The following is a 15,578-nucleotide window of genomic DNA, read 5'->3' as shown; positions in this document are numbered from 1 at the left end:
TTGGCACCCCCGCCCCTCGCGCCGCCCCCGCGGCCGATGGGTGGCCTGCCGCCGCCGCCCGGGCCCCCAATGGGCGGCTTGCCCCAGATGCGCATGGGCGGCCCCCCAATGGGCGCCCCTGGCATCCTTCCTATGGGGGGCCCGCCGCCGATGGGTGGCATGGGGCTGGGCGGCCCCATGGGCCTCGGCATGGGCGGGCCCATGGGTGTCCCAGGTGCGCGGCCTCGCCGCAGCCGTCGTCTGCGAGCTGCGAGGAGGTCGGGGATGCGGCCGCACCTGATCAGTTGATCGGCGGTGCCAGGGCCAGCGTGTTGCGGCAGATTGCATCCTATTTGCTGATTGCGTGCATTTTTGCAACTCCTGTCAAACTTTGAACCTCAAAGCCACTCTCAAGGTTCCCGGCCTGCGTCAAATCCCACCGCACCGCTTCAGGGTTTGGTGGCGGCCCGCCGCCCATGGGGATGGCCGGCCTGCCGTTGCCGCCTGCTGGCCTGCCTTTGCCGCCCGCCGGCCTGCCTATGCCGCCCGCCGGCCTGCCCGCCGCGCCGCCCGCGGTCGCGCCGCCTGTGCCGCCACCGGGCCAGCCGCCGGGCGCGGCTGGCGGCGGCGGCGCCGCCGCCGCCGCGGGCGGGAAGGGCGGGGCGGGCGGCAAGGCGGCGGGCGGCAAGGCGAAGGACGACAAGGGGAAGGTGCGGGAAGCTGCCGGGACGAGATGGTACGATCCCACCCTGGGGGAGTGGCCGGAGGACGACTTCCGGGTGAGTGGCTTGTCTAATGCAAGACCCCCCCTCCCCCGCCCCGCTGGGGTGGCCGCAGAGTGTGGGCTGGGGAAGGGACGGGGTGCCCCCCGCCAGGGGTTGGAGCGCGCGGTTGCGGGCGCTCTCATGCTTGAGGTCGTCGCGCATTGCGCCGAGGCGGTTGAGCTCACGCGCCCCCGTATAACGTGTGAGCCCTCTGTCTGCACTCACGCGCGTGCGTGCCCGGTGCTCCTTGAACCCCATGTCCAGATCTTTGTGGGCAACCTGGGTAACGAGGTCAATGATGACCTGCTGAGCAAGGCTTTCATCAAGTACCCGTCCTTTGCAAAGGCCAAAGTGGTCAAGGACAAGAGGACCAAGAAGAGGTGCGCGGGCCTGGCCGGGGGGACGCACGCACCGGTGTCCGGCCGCAGGCGGCGACGCGGCGGCCCCTTGGCGGCGGATGCCAGCGGCGCTGCAAGACGGGCCAGCCGGCCGCTCTGGTTGCCTCACCAACCTGAAGCCACACCAAGGCCTGCCCAGGCCTTGGCCTCACGACCCCTGCCCTGTTGCAACGGTGTGCGTCTTATCCCTATCGAATGCTTCGGGCCCGCACCCCTTTGAATATTTTGAGCAGCGAGGCCTGCTGCCAGCCCTGGAGCCCCCCTCCCCGCTGACCTGACTGTCACCCCTTTGCCCCCCCCCCTGGCTGCCTTGTGCCACGCCTGCCCCGAGCAGCAAGGGCTTTGGCTTCGTGTCTCTGATGGACGGCAACGACTTTGCCAAGGCCATGCGGGAGATGGAGGGCAAGTACATTGGCAACAGGCCCGTGCAGCTGCGCAAGAGCAGCTGGGACGAACGCAACCCCAACCAGCAGCAGGGCGGCGGCGGTGGCGGCGGCGGCGGCGGCGGCGGCGGTGATGGTGGCGGCGGCGGCAAGGGCAAGGGCAAGCGGAAATCGCAGCATCCCCCTGGCATACCGCCGTCGCACAAAAAGTGAGCGGTTGCTCGGCGGGAGTGCCTGGATCTGTGGTGGTGGGCGGCTGCTCAGCTCAGGGCACCTCTGGTGACGGGCAAGGTGCTGCTCCTCTGGACCCTTGGCGTGCCGCCGCTTGCCCAAAGCCTGCCAAGTTGCTGCTGTGTGGTCAAGACCGCACGCTGGCCTCCCTACCCGGCATCTCTTGTTCACCACAGCAACCGCCTCCCTCCAACCACCACCCCCTGTGTCGTACCAAGATACCACCTGGCCATCGTCCAGCTCAAGAAATGATCTGGATCCTGGGAGAAGCTGCTGGGGCACAGGACGCGTCGGCATGCATGCGTGGTGGTTCACGGAATTTGTAATACCTGAATTACAAGTTGAGAGCTTAGGATAGCCAGTTGCGCGATGAAAGAATAGATATACAGTATGGACAGTGTCAGCTCATGGTAAGGGACGCCCAGGTCGAGGGGGTGGGTCACGCATGTGGGTCACGGGCCAAACGAGGCTGCTGTCGTTCAGCGTGCTAAAGAGAGATTGTCAACCCGTCCGCGCCGCCTCCTGCTGCACCAGTGCCCGCGCCTCCCCGTGCTCCCCTGCGCCGCCAGCCGCGCCGCCGCCGCCGCTGCCGTCGCCGCCATGAAGCCACTCCCACACCTGGCTGATGCCGTCGGTGCGCGCCTTTTTCGAGCGCCGCCGGCGGTCCAGCTGGCTGGCGGCCAGCTCCTGCTGCATGGCTACGCGGGCCATCTCGGCGTCCACGCGCGCCATTTCCGCATCTATTTTCGCGGCCTCTCTTCCAGGCGTCACCTGCGGCCCTTGCTGCTGCTGATGCTGCTGATGCTGCGCAGCGTATGATTGAAGTTGCAGGCGCTGCTCGAGTAGCCGCTCCTGCTCCGGCTCCTGTTGAACCTTGTCCCTTTGCTGCTGCTGCTGCTGTTGCTGCTGCTGCTGCTGCTGCTGTTGCTGTTGCTGCTGCTGCTGCTGCAGCTGCTGCAAGTGATGCCCCTGCTGCTGCTCCATGTCCACTTGAACAGGTTGCGCTGCATCACCAGGCTTGGGCTGCTGTTGGTGCTGCTGCGGCTGCACCTGCCCCTCCGCTTGCTGCATTGTCTGCTGCACTTCCTGCTGCACTACCTGCTGCTGCTGCTGCTGCTGCTGCTGCTGCTGCTGCTGCTGCTGCTGCTGCTGCGAGGCCCTCTCTGACCGTGGCTCCTGCGGCACCACTGCCCCAGGGGCAGGCGAGCCGCCCGCAGTGGTTTGTGGAGGCCCGTCGGGCGGGGCTAGCAGGGAAGCCAGCTTGGCACGGTGCTGCTGCTCCAGCTTCTCAAGCGCCGCTGCCGCATCCAGCTCTTGGGCTGCATACGCCTGCGGTGCCATGCACACAACGGTAAATGCAAGTGTGCGCCCTGCTCGCAGCAACACACCAATGGGGGGTGGTCTAGCAGGCTTGTGACATCCCTTCCCTGCTGGACAAACATGCTCATGATGCTCCAGGCATAGCATTCTTCTACGCCACCAGCCCAAGGCCCACCTTGAGCTGCCTGTGCAGGTCGACAACGCACAAGCCCCCGCTGTGGCCGCCCTCACTGCCCTCGCCCCCTTCTGCACTGCAGCCCTCCAGCTCCTGCAGCTGCATAACCACGTGCCCCTGCTGCTCCCTGGATGCGCGCTGAATCTCTTCCAGATGCAAGCGGGTGGCTGCATGCTCCTCACGAGCCGCCCTGAGCTGCTGCTGCCTGTGGAGCGGCGCATGCAGCGATCGCAACGCATGCAACGTTGGCGCCAGCCCATGGCGCTAGCGGAGCTTGATTTGAAACTATCATATTCATAAACCATGCATGTAACCTCATGCACTGAACAAGATGGCTGTTGGCGCCCACCGCGCGCTCTCGACGTCCGGTTCGTTCAGCTCCTCGCCTCCCCGCCCAGAAGAGCTGGCGGTGATATCTGTTGATACACTGTCGCACTCTGAGTAAAGCCGCTTACGCCTAAGGTAGGCCATCCCGCTTCGAGGTGCCACCACGGCCTCTACAGAGGGCAGAGGTTGGCCTTTGTCAAATGTTGTATCAGGTACGCACTCAAGAACAAATAATGTTTCCTTCTCTGTTGCGACCACAAAGGATGATGTGCCCACTCATGTCACGACATGCTGCGTGCTGCGCAGCAGCAGCAGCTGCTGCTCCTGCCTCATCCATGCCTGCATGGACACGACAAGGACTGATGGAGTGAGCATGCTTCGGTGCTGACACCATTCCAAATGGATACCAGTGCAGCAAGCGGTGGCCTTAATATGCTGGGACGCCCAGTCGCACGAAGCATGACCCTTCCAACCCACCCCAACTTCCAACAGCCAGCTGGGGGTGTGCGCGAGGCAGGGTTTACACAGCTTCAGGCTGTGAAAGCGCAGAGTTCCTGAACAGAACCCCAGAATGCAACAATCCTGCACAGTGTATTGGGGTGATCCTTGCCTAAAAAAGTCGACGCAGGACCCAGTGTATATGACAAGTGCTTGTACAGATCGCACAAGACCGCCATCTGGCGTGCGGCGGTGCGGGACGGGCAGGTTGTGCTAACAAGACAAGAATGCGTGCGAATCACAAACTTGCTTCATCTCACGAGCTTGTTTGAAGGTAAAAGCACTGAGCCACACCGCACACACGCCTTGCCCCTAGCAGGAAGTGGACGGTGTGATCCCCCAGCAGTCAATACCCACACAGCCTGTATCAGTCCAGATCTGAAACCCTTGATCAGATCATCAGCTGGATCTGGTGGATGTCCACAGGCTTGTCGCAGGCCAGTGTGGGCTGTGGGAGGATGGATGGATGGCAAGCAAGAGGTTCACTCCTGTCGGCCTGGCTGCATCCAACCCGTCGCCTTGATGCAGTCCACGCACGCCGCCCTGCCAACGGAGCCGCACTAGCAGCCAAACTGCTCGGGAGCCGCGGCCAAGAGGCAAACCCATAGCAGCTGTCTGGCACGCGCTGGTGGCGCAGCATGTTGGCAGGGCTCAAGCAAGAGGGGCAGCGCAACGGCGACGGCCCCCGGGTGGCACTCACCAGCTGGTGACTCAGGCGCCCCCTGTCCACCATGTTGCCCAGCAGCGCGCCGGCCATCATGCCCATCGCGCCCTGCGGCGGCGGGCGGGACGTCGAGCCCCCGTCAGCAGCGCCGCTTGGCCCGGCCGGTCAAGTGGGGCGGGCAGGAGGTAGTGGCTCGAGCTGCCGGGCCAACACACCTTTTAAATGCACCTGCCAAGCAGCAGCTGATGTGTTTTTGTGCAGCACAGGAGTGAACAACCAGCACCAGCACACGGCCCACTCACCCCTGCAAGCCCGCCGAGCATGGGTGCCATCATGGACAGCGCAGCCGACCCCCCGCTGGGCTTTGTCTGGCTCGTCTTGCCCAGGGCGCGCAGCGACTGCAGGCAGAGCGGAGGGAGCCAGGGGCAGCCAATTGATAGCTCAAGTCGTGACCATCTCAGGCCACTGAGGTTCGGCTGCTCTTGGCGGTGGTCAGCACCAGGCACGAGTGCGTGGAAGGGGCGGCAGATGAGCATCAGCACCTGCTTGTGACGCGTCCGCAAGCGTGGCTGGTGTAACCTGCGGTGGCGCGTCCCGCCTTGCAGACTCGCAGCCGCTCACGCGTGTGGCCTCCATGTGCATGCTCATTCTCAGACACAAGGGCAGGCGCACCTCTGTCATGTGCAGCAGCAGGTTGGCGTATGACTGGTTCACACCGTACTTCTCGATGCTGTCGATGAAGCTGCGAGAACGATTGAGACGAGCGGAATGGTGGGCCAGAGAGGTTGAGGAAGGGCAGGGGGCGGTCAAAGCGAGAAAGAGTATCGTGCTGTTTGACATTTTCCTGGTGCGAGCGGCCAGCCTGCCTTTTGTGTAGACATCGAGGGCAGCGCTCGTGCTGCGGAGCGGCAGGCAGTGTCCAGCTGTGACAGCCATGGCAACAGCAGCTGTCCGCCAGCCGAGCATGTCAGCCTCCGAGAGCCCAGCTTGGCCGCGGCTTGCTGCGCCCGTGCGCGGGCCGAGGGTGCGCCCCCCCCCCTCCCACCCCACCTGTAAGTGGCGGCGCCTGTGTAGGCCTCGCGCGACAGGGCCGCAGTGTCGGCCGCCGTCTGGTCGTCGCTGCTCGAGCCAACACGGGCATCAGAGGGGGGACAGCGCATGGGCCCAAGGGCAGCCACGCAGGGTCAAAGGTGCCGGCATGAGAGGCTGCAGGTGTTGTTACCTTGGTTGTGAGGTGGGGCGTCGCCCACTCCGCCCCCCGCGAGCGCAATGCAGCCGTTTCACCCCGCGGGCACGTCGACGGCCCCCATGCCGGCATGCGCCCGCGCTGCACCTGCATGCGCCCAGCTGGAAGACAGTGCCCCCGGCTGTGCCGTAATTGCGCGACGCCTGCCAGGACATGGCCCCGCTGGCGTCATACTTGGTCTCGTAGGGCAGGTCCATGATGGTGCCGCTGTGTGGGGGTGTCGGTGGGCAAGTAAGGGGGCGACAGGTCAGAGTGGGTGCAGGACAGGTCAGCAGATGGCATATGTTTATAGAAGTGGTCGGGGCAAGGATGGGGCTGCTGAGCAGGTGCGGCGGGCGTTGGATAGAGAGAACGCAGGAAAGCAGGGGGGGAGAGAGAATCATGAGCAAAAGTGCGAGGACGTCAGTAATGCTCTCAGTCACACAGCGGCGGCGCAACGGCAGCGCCAGACATCTGCAGTAAAACCAGGGTCCCTGCTAGCACGCACCTGTGGCAGCTGTCAAAGATGGCGTGCAACACCACGCCGTGAGGCAGCGGCGCAGCCATCGCCCGGTGCAGCTCTGCAGCGGAGGTGGCATGAGCAGCAGCAGGGAGGCGCGTCGATGGGGATGGACTGCAGCAGGACGAGGGGTTACATGATAGGGGTGACGAAATTAATCGCGACACGGCCTCGAAGCCAACTGCCAAGGCGCGACCGCAGCCCGCCACATCAGCATTGCCAGTGACATGCATGGCCGTGAAGCTGGCTCTGCGTTTCCCAATCCGCATGGCAACTGCCAACGCCCCCACCCTGAAGGGCACAACAACCTCGTGACTAACCCGTGTCGCGGATCTGGCCAGCAGTGGCGTGGTCCACTGGCAATATGGTCTCGTCGTAGCCGTCCGCCTCCATGCCTGCATGGCGCATGAGACGGAGATGCGCAGTTGAAGGCGTCGCGCATTTGCGGCACGTCCACATTATCAGACCAGCTCTTGGACGCCCCTGTGATTGAGTGCACCCAGACGCACGCGCGACAATCGCTCGCCCGCAGCGTGTGCGCAACACAGATGCATGTGGGGACGGCGCACCCGTGGGGTCGCGCAGCTGGCTGCCGTGGCCGCTGAAATGGAAGAACAGGCTGTCACCAAACTGCAGGTCAGTCATCAGCCACTGGATCGCGCGGAAAATGTTGGCCCTGTCAAGAATGAGGGCAAGGGGAGCGTCAGCGCGGTGGCGTGGGGCAGGTAGGGGCAAGGGCGGCAAGAAACAGAGCCCAGCTAGAGTGAGGCGTGCTGCAGAGGGGTCAAGGTGCCATGAGGGTGAGAATCAGCTGCGCATTGCGATCGTGGGCGTCATCAGCAGCCGCGCATGACCCCGCAGCGCCCTCACTTTGTCGGGTAGAAGTCCGGGTGCTGGACGTCTGCGGGGTGGGACAAGGCCCCCAGAGTTGGGTAGGACGTGGGTGGTGTCACTGTCTCGACATCGCCACCCACAACACCTCACATTGCCGCCAGAGCGGGCCAACACCTCACATTGCCGCCCGGCAGAGCGGGCGCAGGTTTGAGGATTGCGGGGCTGGCATGGCCGCATGACAGGCGCATTGCCCGCTGCTCACCGTCCCGCAGGACCACGATCTGAGACTCGGGGAACCCAAACCTGTAATCCAGTAGGCATGCAATAGTGGGGCGCCAAGAGGTCGGCTCCGCGGCGTTCCCGTCCTAAACAAACTCCCGGATCCCAGATCGTTGTTGATATCGAATTCAAAACAGGCTTGCAATGCCGCCGGGCGGCGCTCGCCCGTGCTGCTGATCAGCTGCCCCAGACCGCTGCGAGGCCATGTGAAGCCACGCAACTGACCTGCTGCAGACAGCGCGTGCAGGCCAAGGAAACGCAAGCACAACAGCCCACTGCAGCTGCAAATCCAAGTTGTTGAATCTACGAATCCTGAAACAAGTTCTGCCCCGCCCAACCAGCACGTTCGCTTGCTTGCCGCCCGGGCTGCTCGTGCGCGGCCCCTTCCGCCGGCTGGCCGTCCGGTCCGCCGCAGCTGCTGGATCTGCCGGGCTGGCACACCCCACCTGTTGATGAGGCAGTACTTTATGCACTCGACATCGTTGAGGGTGCCCCTTAGGTGGGCGCGCGTCCCGACGTATGAGATGCCAACCTGGTTGATGGAGGTTGGTGAGAGTAGGAGATTACAGCCGCATGGTGCAGACAAAAGTGAGAGGCGGGGCAGGAGCAGGTATGTGCCCTGCGTCCCATGGGCACGCAGGGCGAATGCCACAGCGTGCAGCGAAGAAGTTCATGCACGCGATCATGCGCCAGATGGCACGTATGGGCCTCGTGCATCTGCTAGGAGGGCGCCGGCCACGCAGCTCCGCTGCATGCCATGCCTAGCACCCCGCACACCACCCAACGCTCAATACGCTGCGCCATGATAGGAACTGAACGAGCTGGATAGAGGTGAACTCACTAGCACGGCCTTCTTGCGGCCCTGAACTGGGGCCTGCTGCTGCGGGGGGTTCGGGCTGTAGGCCGTGGGCGCCTGGTACTGAGGAGCGCTCGGCTGTGGCGGCGCTTGACCAAAGCCGGGGTGATACTGCTGCTGCGGCGCCTGCTGCTGCTGGTAGACCTGCGGAGGCGCGTAACCGCCCTGATGCTGCTGTCCATATTGTTGCTGCTGCCCGTAGGGCTGCTGCCCGTATTGCTGCTGCCCGTATTGCTGCTGAGGCTGCTGCCCAGCACCTCCACCGCCTCCCAGCGCCTGCGCTGCCATCTTCTCTGCCTTCTCTGCGAGCTTGGAGAACAACCCCATAATTGCACAGTCTGTTCTTTATGAAGTTGTATTGAGGACGAGCGCTCAGCCCGCAGGATCCACTCGCGTGTGATGCCGTCTGGCGATCCCAAGATCGCTTCGCGCTCAGACGATTGCTTTAAACAAGCCACAGTAATACCACTTGCCAACTGCTCAGCAGCTACCTCAACTGCGGCGTCGCAGCAACGGTCCCAGAGCTCTCACCAAGTGACCCGCAGCAACCGAGGCAGGTCATGAGCTGAGGTCACGAGGCGACGCCTAGCGCCTCGATTGCATGCAAGCGCGCTATGACTGTCCAGCAAGCAGTGCTTTGAAAATTGCTTTGAGCTTTACCGCAGCTGATGCGTTGCGCTTGCGGTGGCCCAGGGACTGGGTTGACAAAGTGAGAGGCCTCACAAGTTGGGTGGGGCCTTCCTGGCTAAGCGGGGCGCAGCGCTTAGTAATACACTCACCCACAGAGCATGCAGAGCGTGGCACTGACCTAGTGGAATCCGGTCTGTTGCCTGTTCAAGTGTCCGTGTGTCAATATGCATACCGAGCGCCGAGACCACTGACGTGCAGCTGTGGACCTGGCACCACTGGCAACTGCTAGTGAGGATCCGCTTGCATGAAACTGCTTGCCCAAGTCTGACAGTGGAGACTTCCTTCTGCAAAGTCTGGGGTGTCGTGCGCCCTACTTTCGCCGACAAGTCAATCAAGGCCAAGCTCCGGTGGCCAGCCTCTGAAAGGCCATTGCACGGCAAACAATTATTACTCTGCAGCAACGTGCAATTTTTCATGTTCCTGCTTGCTGCTGCTGCTGTTGCTGCTGTGGTTGCTGCTGCTGTTGCTGCTGTTGCTGCTGTTGCTGCTGCCCAGCAGCCCCACTGCCTGGCACTGACATCTGTGCACCGCTGCTACCCTGCTGCACCTGCTGCTGCTGCACCTGCTGCTGCTGCTGCAACTGCTTGCAGGCGGCGACCAGATCAGACACGTAGTTCCCGATCACCTCCAGCTGCTGCAGCGGCCCTGCCTGCGGCGCGTGCGCGATGTTTGACCGCTGGCGGCACTGGCTGAACAGGTTGTCTGTCGCGAGCACCACTTGGCCGTACACCAACGTCCTCTGGCTGGCGATCGCCAGCGTGCCGTCCTTTGCCGCCTCCAGCAGGGCTGCGTCCTGCTCGTGCGCCTCCAGCTGCTGCTTCAGCGCCGCCAGGCGGTTGTTGAGCAGCAGCAGCTCGTCGCCGCGCCGCTTGCTGTACTCGGCGAGCTCGCTGCGCAGCGACTCCGCGGCGGCGTCGCAGCGGGACTTGTGGGCGCGCAGGTCTGCATTGGTGGCCTGCGGGATAGGTCGCAGCAATTTGCAACTTGGCCATGGTAACCTCGAGCAGTTTTGCCCTCCAGGCATCATTCGACCATGGGGCGTGCCCAGCCCTGGCGGGTCCGCTATGGTGGATGTGAGGGCGGCGAGGCGTGTAGGAAGTGCCTTGCCTGCAGTGTGGCGTGGCGGGCCAGCAGCTCCCCAATCTCCTGGTACTCATCCGCGGCCTCCAGCACCGCCTCCAGGTAGCGCTGGTAGCTGTGAACAGTGGGGCGCGAGGAAAGGGCGCCTGTCAACGAAGATGGGTGGATGCATGGCCACCCGCTATTGTACAGGATACGGCGCACAACTCTTGGCAATCTCGGCGCGGCTAGTGATCCCTAAACGCCGCTACCACGCGCAGGTACCGCCGCTTGCTGTGCAGCTCCCCAATCAACCAACCAAAGCGGAACACAAAACGGATGACTCTGCCGCGCACAACACCCGACCCGCACCGCATGCGCCGGTCGACCGCCTCGTCCGCGCGCTCCTTCTCCTCGCTCAGCGCGTCCACAACCTCGGCCAGCTTCGCGATCTCTACCTCCTTGGCCTGGCGTGCCCTGATCTCGTCGGCCGCCTTTTTCTCGGCCCTGGCGCGCTTGCTGTCGTTCTCCTGGAGGAACTTGCTGAAGCGGATGAGGCTCTCCTGCAGCTCCAGGTCGCGGCGCTTGAGCGCGTCCTCGCGCTTTCGAAACACCTCCTCCTGCAATGTCAAATGTGTGTGCAGGGCGAAGGACGCCTGGGCGCGAGCTGTACGCCGCCAGGCAGCCGCGCGCCAGGCAGCCAGACAGCCATGTGCCAGCAAGCTAGCCGCGCTGCTTTGCGCCATTGCGATCGTTGCCGCACCTTGCGTGCAAAGTCCTGCTTTTGGGCCTCGAGGGCCTCCTGCACCTCAAACATCTGCCGCCGCTTCTCCAGCAGGCGCGTCGCCGGCGTCACATTGTTCATCGCCAAGTTGCTGGGCAGTGTCCTGAGCGAGGTGGCGTGCCAGGGTTGTGGGTGGGAGATTGATATGAGCATTTTTCAAAGCACCCGCAAAGCGGGGTGAGAGCAGCGTTTGAAGCTGAGGTGCAGGGCTGCGGTGAGGGGCAGCGGCTGCAAAACGGCGCGCATGTGACCAGTCAGCCGAAGTGCCTACCGCGTGGGGGCAAGCCACGTGGCGTCCTCCATCGTTCAATTTTGAAGCTGCACTTCCGAGGGTCCTGCAAATGCCTCTCGGCTGACAGATGCGGCCTGAGTTGACGGGCTTGCTGCACGCCTTCGTATGAAGCCGTGTAGCCGAAACTGCCTAGGGAAACAGCGTTTTACAAATTCTGTTCCATTTGAATCGTTTGAACATTGGTGTAGAAGATAGGGCGCCCCTCAGGAAGCTGGGGCGCACCTAAGGATGCACCCGCCATCACCAAGGCTTGTCAAGCGACCATGCCGCGACGAAAAACATACCACAGTGGCCTTCCTGCTGCAAGCTGTCCTTCGTTCGTCTGCTAGTGCAAAGCAAGCGATCTGAGGCAGTAGCCGCCCTTCAAGCTACGCAAAGGACAATTTAGAAATTGTTGTACTTTACTTGAACACACGGCTTTGGCCCGCTGCGGCCACCATGATCATCCCTGTGCGGTGTTTCACCTGCGGCAAGGTGAGCTGCCCGAACGAAAGCATGCGCCGTGATTATCAAATCAATAGGTGCTGCGGCAGTTGTAAGCCCTTGCTGGTGGCGGCGACGTGAATGATTGCGGCGGCAGCGTCGTCTTTCGCATCGGCGCTCAGCTGTTGCGTGTCTCATCCCACAGAAGGGCCGCGGCTCGACATGATGGCAGCTTATATTGCGCTGATGAATGTGGTCAGTAGCAATGGCAGGCTGCACGACACCGCAGGGCGGCTGGTGCCTCGCTGCAGCCTCGACTGCGTCGGCCGACTGATTTGCAAAGCGAGACGACTTTCACCGCCATCAACTTGTTGAACGCGTGCAGGTGATTGGCAACAAGTGGGACACTTACTTGGACCTTCTGCAGGCCGACTACACCGAAGGGTGGGCCTTTGGTGTTGTGCGTGGCGTGGTTCTGCGAGCAGCAGCAGCAGCAGCAGCAGAGACGCGGGGAAGTTGGCGTCCTGCAATCTGCTCAGGTTGAAAGTCAGTGTGGTCCCTAATGGTGAAGCTTGCGGTAGCCCACCTCTGCCGTGCCTGTTCGTCACTCTGCGTGCCTCACACCATGTGTGCGCCGCGGCCACGTTTGCAGGGAGGCGCTCGATGCGCTCAACCTGAACCGGTACTGCTGCCGGCGCATGCTGATGACCCACGTCGACCTGATCGAGAAGCTTCTTAATTACAACACCCTGGAGCGGGCGGGCGACCAGCAGCAATGACAGGCCGGCGGCCCTGTGTCAAGTAGATAGGCTTCCTCATGACAATGTCTTATGATTATGTGACTGTGCAGCAGTGCTTTTGGATTGTTGTGTAGCAATTGCAGCTGCACCCCCACTGGGCGGTCCAGCGTCACCCAAGTTCGCAGCAGGCTTGTGAGGCCGGCCGCTGGCATCGCCCTCGGCGTTGTCGTCACACTTGCAGAAACGGCCTAGGCCGACCACAACTTTGTAAATGTCAGAATTTGCAATGCCAATGCATCGCTGCGTGGCAATGAAATTTATGGTTGGCACAAGGGTACCAGGAACAGGAACGGCTGGGCGGTCAGCCACACAAAAAGGCGCCCTGAGTACCAACAATCAAGAGGTTCAGTCCAATTAGTAATAGCGCGGCCTTCCGCAGTCAGGTCAAACACCCTGCTGTTGCTTTGAAAATTTTTGAGCTGAATGCCCACGCGACCCCTGCAGCAGAATCAATATGTGGTGAAACCCCGCTGTGGGGGGCCCATAAGCCCCCACAGCGCACAGGCGCCGGGCCCCATCGATCCCAAAGAGTGCGGGCCGGCCCCTCACGCGCGGTTCCCGAACAAAAACCCTCCGAGCTTCTTCTTCCCGCCCCCGCTGCCGCCGCCAACGCCGCCGCCCGACCGCTGCGCCCCAAATTCGTCCAGCAATCCAGGGGCCGCCAGGTCTGGCATGGTGCTCAGGTTGATCTGCCCGGGCGCCAGCGGCGCCCGCCCCGCCGCGTTGCGCAGGCGGCCCATGAGGCCCCCCTTGCCCTTCTGCGGCTGCAGCCCGCTGCGCAGCGCCCCCAGGTCCGCCCCGCGGAGGCGGTCCGCCGCCAGGAGGCGCCCCGCGCCCGCAGGGGCCGCCCCGGCTGCCGCGGCGGCAGCTTCCGCGCGGGCAGCCGACACCTCTGCCATGAGCTGCGCGTTGTGGTCCGCCACCGCCACCGCGGCCGCCTCGCGGAGCGAGACGCCGTGCGCGCGCGGGGAAAGCGCGCCCAGCTGCTGCTCATGCTGCTGCTCCTGCTGCTGCAGCTGGCGGCGCGCGGCGGCCTCCGCGGCGGCCGCGTAGCCGCAGGCAAGCTCATCGCGGTCTGGCGGGGCGCTGCTCGCCGTGCGCGCGACGACGAGCGGCGTGTGCGGGCTGGTGACACTGTCGCCGCCGCCGCTGCCGGCGGCAGACAGCCGCCACAGCTGCTGCTGCTGCTGCTCCTCCTCCTCCTGCTGCTGCTGCTCATACTGCTGCTCGTGCTGCTGCTCATGCTGATGATGGTAATAGTGGTTGTGGTGGTTGTTGTGGTGCTGCAGCGGCTGCATGTTGGTCTTGAGGTGATCGATGTAGCCCTGGAGGCAGCGCACCTGGGTTGAGTGTTTCCCATGAGGAGTGAAACGGTTGGCGGAAGTTGGGAAGGTGCAGGACATAGGACTCTGACGAGCCAGCGGTGTGCGTGAGTGCGCATCATGCGATGTGGGATGTCTAGTGTTATGCAGCAGCGGCCCAGGCAGCCCCCAGGCAGATATTGAAATCGGGCGACGACCCCCCACCTGGTCAATCCACTCGACCGCCTGCTGCTCCAGCCGCTGCGCGTACAGACGCTTGGCGGCGCGCTCCCGCTCCAGCTGCCGCCGCAGCGCCTCGACCTCCTCGCCGCTCACGTACCCACCCTGCTGCCGCTCTTGCTGCCACTCCTGCTGCCGCTCGTCGCTAGTCTGCCTCTGCCCCTGCTGCAATGATGCCGCTTCCACCTGGTGCACAGTGCAGCCGCCTGCCGCCGCCGCCGCCGCCGCCGCATCCAGCCGGTCCGCTTCGTCGCCTGCCGGCGCCTTGGCGACCCCTGGCGGACGGCTGCCGGCTCCGTCCGCGCCTAGCTTATGCCCCACGCGCGGCGACCCCCGAGGCGTCGCCGCAAACTCGCGCAGCAGCGCGCGCACCTGCGCCGCGTCGGAGCCGTCCGGCCCCAGTGCATGACGCGCCGCCTCGGCGATATCGAGCGCCTCCGCCAGCGCCGCCTCGTCAGCCAGCCCCCTCGCTCGCGCGGCGCCCGCCAGCCGCAGCGCCGCCGCCACCGCAGCCGCGTCGCGCGCGCCGCCCGGGCCCCACGACGCCGGCAGGCCCGCCTGGCAGTCGCCGCGGGCGCCGGCCTCGAGGCTCTGGAGGGCGCTGTACAAGGAGAGAGCCGCGCTGATGTCAGCAGGGTCCCGCCGCGCGCCTGCCTCGTCCCGCAGGCTGCCCCAGCACGCGAGCGCCGCCCCCACGTCTTCCAGGGACGCGGCGCCGTAGCGCCGCTGCAGCGCGTCGAACGACGCCTCACGCAGCCGCGCCTCCTCGGCCGCCGCCGCGGCGGACGCGTCCGCGGCCGCGCGCGCGCGTTCCCGCGCCGCAATGCGCGCTCGGAGCGCGCGGCGGCGCTCGGCGGCCTGGATGGTCGTCGCGGCCGCGCGAGCGCGCCGCAGCAGCGCGCGCGCGGCGGCGCCGCGCCAGCACGCCTGGATCAGGGCGGCGGCGCGGTGCTGGCGGACCGCGTGCGCGTGCGCGAGACGCGTGCCGCGGGCGCGCCAGCCGGACTGGAGCGTGGCGGCGGCGGCGCGCGCGCGGAGGAAGGCGTCGCGCGCGGAGCGCATGCGTGTGGCCGCCTGGATCCTGAGCGCCGCCTGCTGGGTGCGTGCCCAGCGGTCTTCCACAAATCCCAGTACGCCTGGCAAGGGGATTTGCATGGGTTTGAGACCAGGGTTTGGGGTTGGATGGATTGATAGGAATGAAACTGGTTTGAAACACACACGGCAGGATCGATGTCCTTGCAGGATCGCTGGACACAGAACACAGGGAAGAGTTGAGCTGGCTGCAGGGGGTATGCTGTTTGCAGATTAGCATGGTTGGGCCGCGCCCCTGTCAATCTTCTCAGTCCATTGCTGAACCTAGCCCTGAACACAAAACATGTCAAACCCCTGAACTGCCATCTGAACCGCCAACTGTGGCCCACCCACCTGGCCTGAAGAACACCTTGGTGTGCCCTATCGCAAACTGCCCCTCCTTCACCCCAAACGCCCGCAGCACCGCCGCCACCGCCGCCACCGCGCCGCCGCCGCCGCCGCCGG

General features: G+C 64.4%; 7 protein-coding genes across 7 annotated transcripts in view; 2 read left to right on the top strand and 5 right to left on the bottom strand.

Moving 5' to 3' along the window:
- Positions 1 to 36: 36 nt before the first annotated feature.
- On the top strand, positions 37 to 1,737 carry MNEG_0311 (RNA-binding protein 42; the record flags this gene model as incomplete). Its single annotated transcript, XM_014051206.1, has 4 exons — positions 37 to 214; positions 433 to 758; positions 1,008 to 1,123; positions 1,476 to 1,737. The coding sequence occupies 4 exons, from the start codon at positions 37 to 39 to the stop codon at positions 1,735 to 1,737; spliced, it is 882 nt and encodes a 293-aa protein (XP_013906660.1).
- Positions 1,738 to 2,256: 519 nt separating this feature from the next.
- On the bottom strand, positions 2,257 to 3,096 carry MNEG_0310 (hypothetical protein; the record flags this gene model as incomplete). Its single annotated transcript, XM_014051205.1, has 1 exon — positions 2,257 to 3,096. One exon carries the CDS (start codon positions 3,094 to 3,096, stop codon positions 2,257 to 2,259), a length of 840 nt encoding a protein of 279 aa, XP_013906659.1.
- A 1,370-nt stretch (positions 3,097 to 4,466) lies between these two features.
- MNEG_0309 (Metacaspase-2) lies at positions 4,467 to 6,531 on the bottom strand (the record flags this gene model as incomplete). Its single annotated transcript, XM_014051204.1, has 7 exons — positions 4,467 to 4,523; positions 4,776 to 4,847; positions 5,042 to 5,137; positions 5,412 to 5,481; positions 5,790 to 5,858; positions 6,073 to 6,192; positions 6,473 to 6,531. The coding sequence occupies 7 exons, from the start codon at positions 6,529 to 6,531 to the stop codon at positions 4,467 to 4,469; spliced, it is 543 nt and encodes a 180-aa protein (XP_013906658.1).
- A 268-nt stretch (positions 6,532 to 6,799) lies between these two features.
- MNEG_0308 (Metacaspase-2) lies at positions 6,800 to 8,780 on the bottom strand (the record flags this gene model as incomplete). Its single annotated transcript, XM_014051203.1, has 6 exons — positions 6,800 to 6,879; positions 7,054 to 7,160; positions 7,355 to 7,385; positions 7,581 to 7,621; positions 8,044 to 8,129; positions 8,439 to 8,780. The coding sequence occupies 6 exons, from the start codon at positions 8,778 to 8,780 to the stop codon at positions 6,800 to 6,802; spliced, it is 687 nt and encodes a 228-aa protein (XP_013906657.1).
- A 775-nt stretch (positions 8,781 to 9,555) lies between these two features.
- On the bottom strand, positions 9,556 to 11,289 carry MNEG_0307 (Coiled-coil domain-containing like protein 42; the record flags this gene model as incomplete). Its single annotated transcript, XM_014051202.1, has 5 exons — positions 9,556 to 10,098; positions 10,317 to 10,338; positions 10,575 to 10,822; positions 10,966 to 11,089; positions 11,258 to 11,289. The coding sequence occupies 5 exons, from the start codon at positions 11,287 to 11,289 to the stop codon at positions 9,556 to 9,558; spliced, it is 969 nt and encodes a 322-aa protein (XP_013906656.1).
- A 427-nt stretch (positions 11,290 to 11,716) lies between these two features.
- Positions 11,717 to 12,480, top strand: MNEG_0306 (DNA-directed RNA polymerases I, II, and III subunit RPABC5; the record flags this gene model as incomplete). Its single annotated transcript, XM_014051201.1, has 3 exons — positions 11,717 to 11,752; positions 12,087 to 12,145; positions 12,354 to 12,480. 3 exons carry the CDS (start codon positions 11,717 to 11,719, stop codon positions 12,478 to 12,480), a joined length of 222 nt encoding a protein of 73 aa, XP_013906655.1.
- A 566-nt stretch (positions 12,481 to 13,046) lies between these two features.
- The window catches only part of MNEG_0305 (Myosin-9), a gene marked incomplete at both ends in the record, with an annotated part of 8,235 nt that continues 5,703 nt past the window's right edge, over positions 13,047 to 15,578 (bottom strand). Inside the window, 2 exons of the mRNA XM_014051200.1 lie at positions 13,047 to 13,841; positions 14,028 to 15,134. Of these exons, the coding sequence (XP_013906654.1) occupies positions 13,047 to 13,841; positions 14,028 to 15,134 (1,902 nt within the window). The remainder of the gene's footprint in view (positions 13,842 to 14,027; positions 15,135 to 15,578) is intronic.

This window comes from Monoraphidium neglectum (genome assembly GCF_000611645.1).
Source record: "Monoraphidium neglectum strain SAG 48.87 unplaced genomic scaffold scaffold00022, whole genome shotgun sequence".
NCBI classification, from domain to species: Eukaryota; Viridiplantae; Chlorophyta; class Chlorophyceae; order Sphaeropleales; family Selenastraceae; genus Monoraphidium; species Monoraphidium neglectum.
The sequence above is the reverse complement of the archived record's forward strand: the minus strand, read 5'-3'. Positions and strand labels throughout refer to the sequence as shown.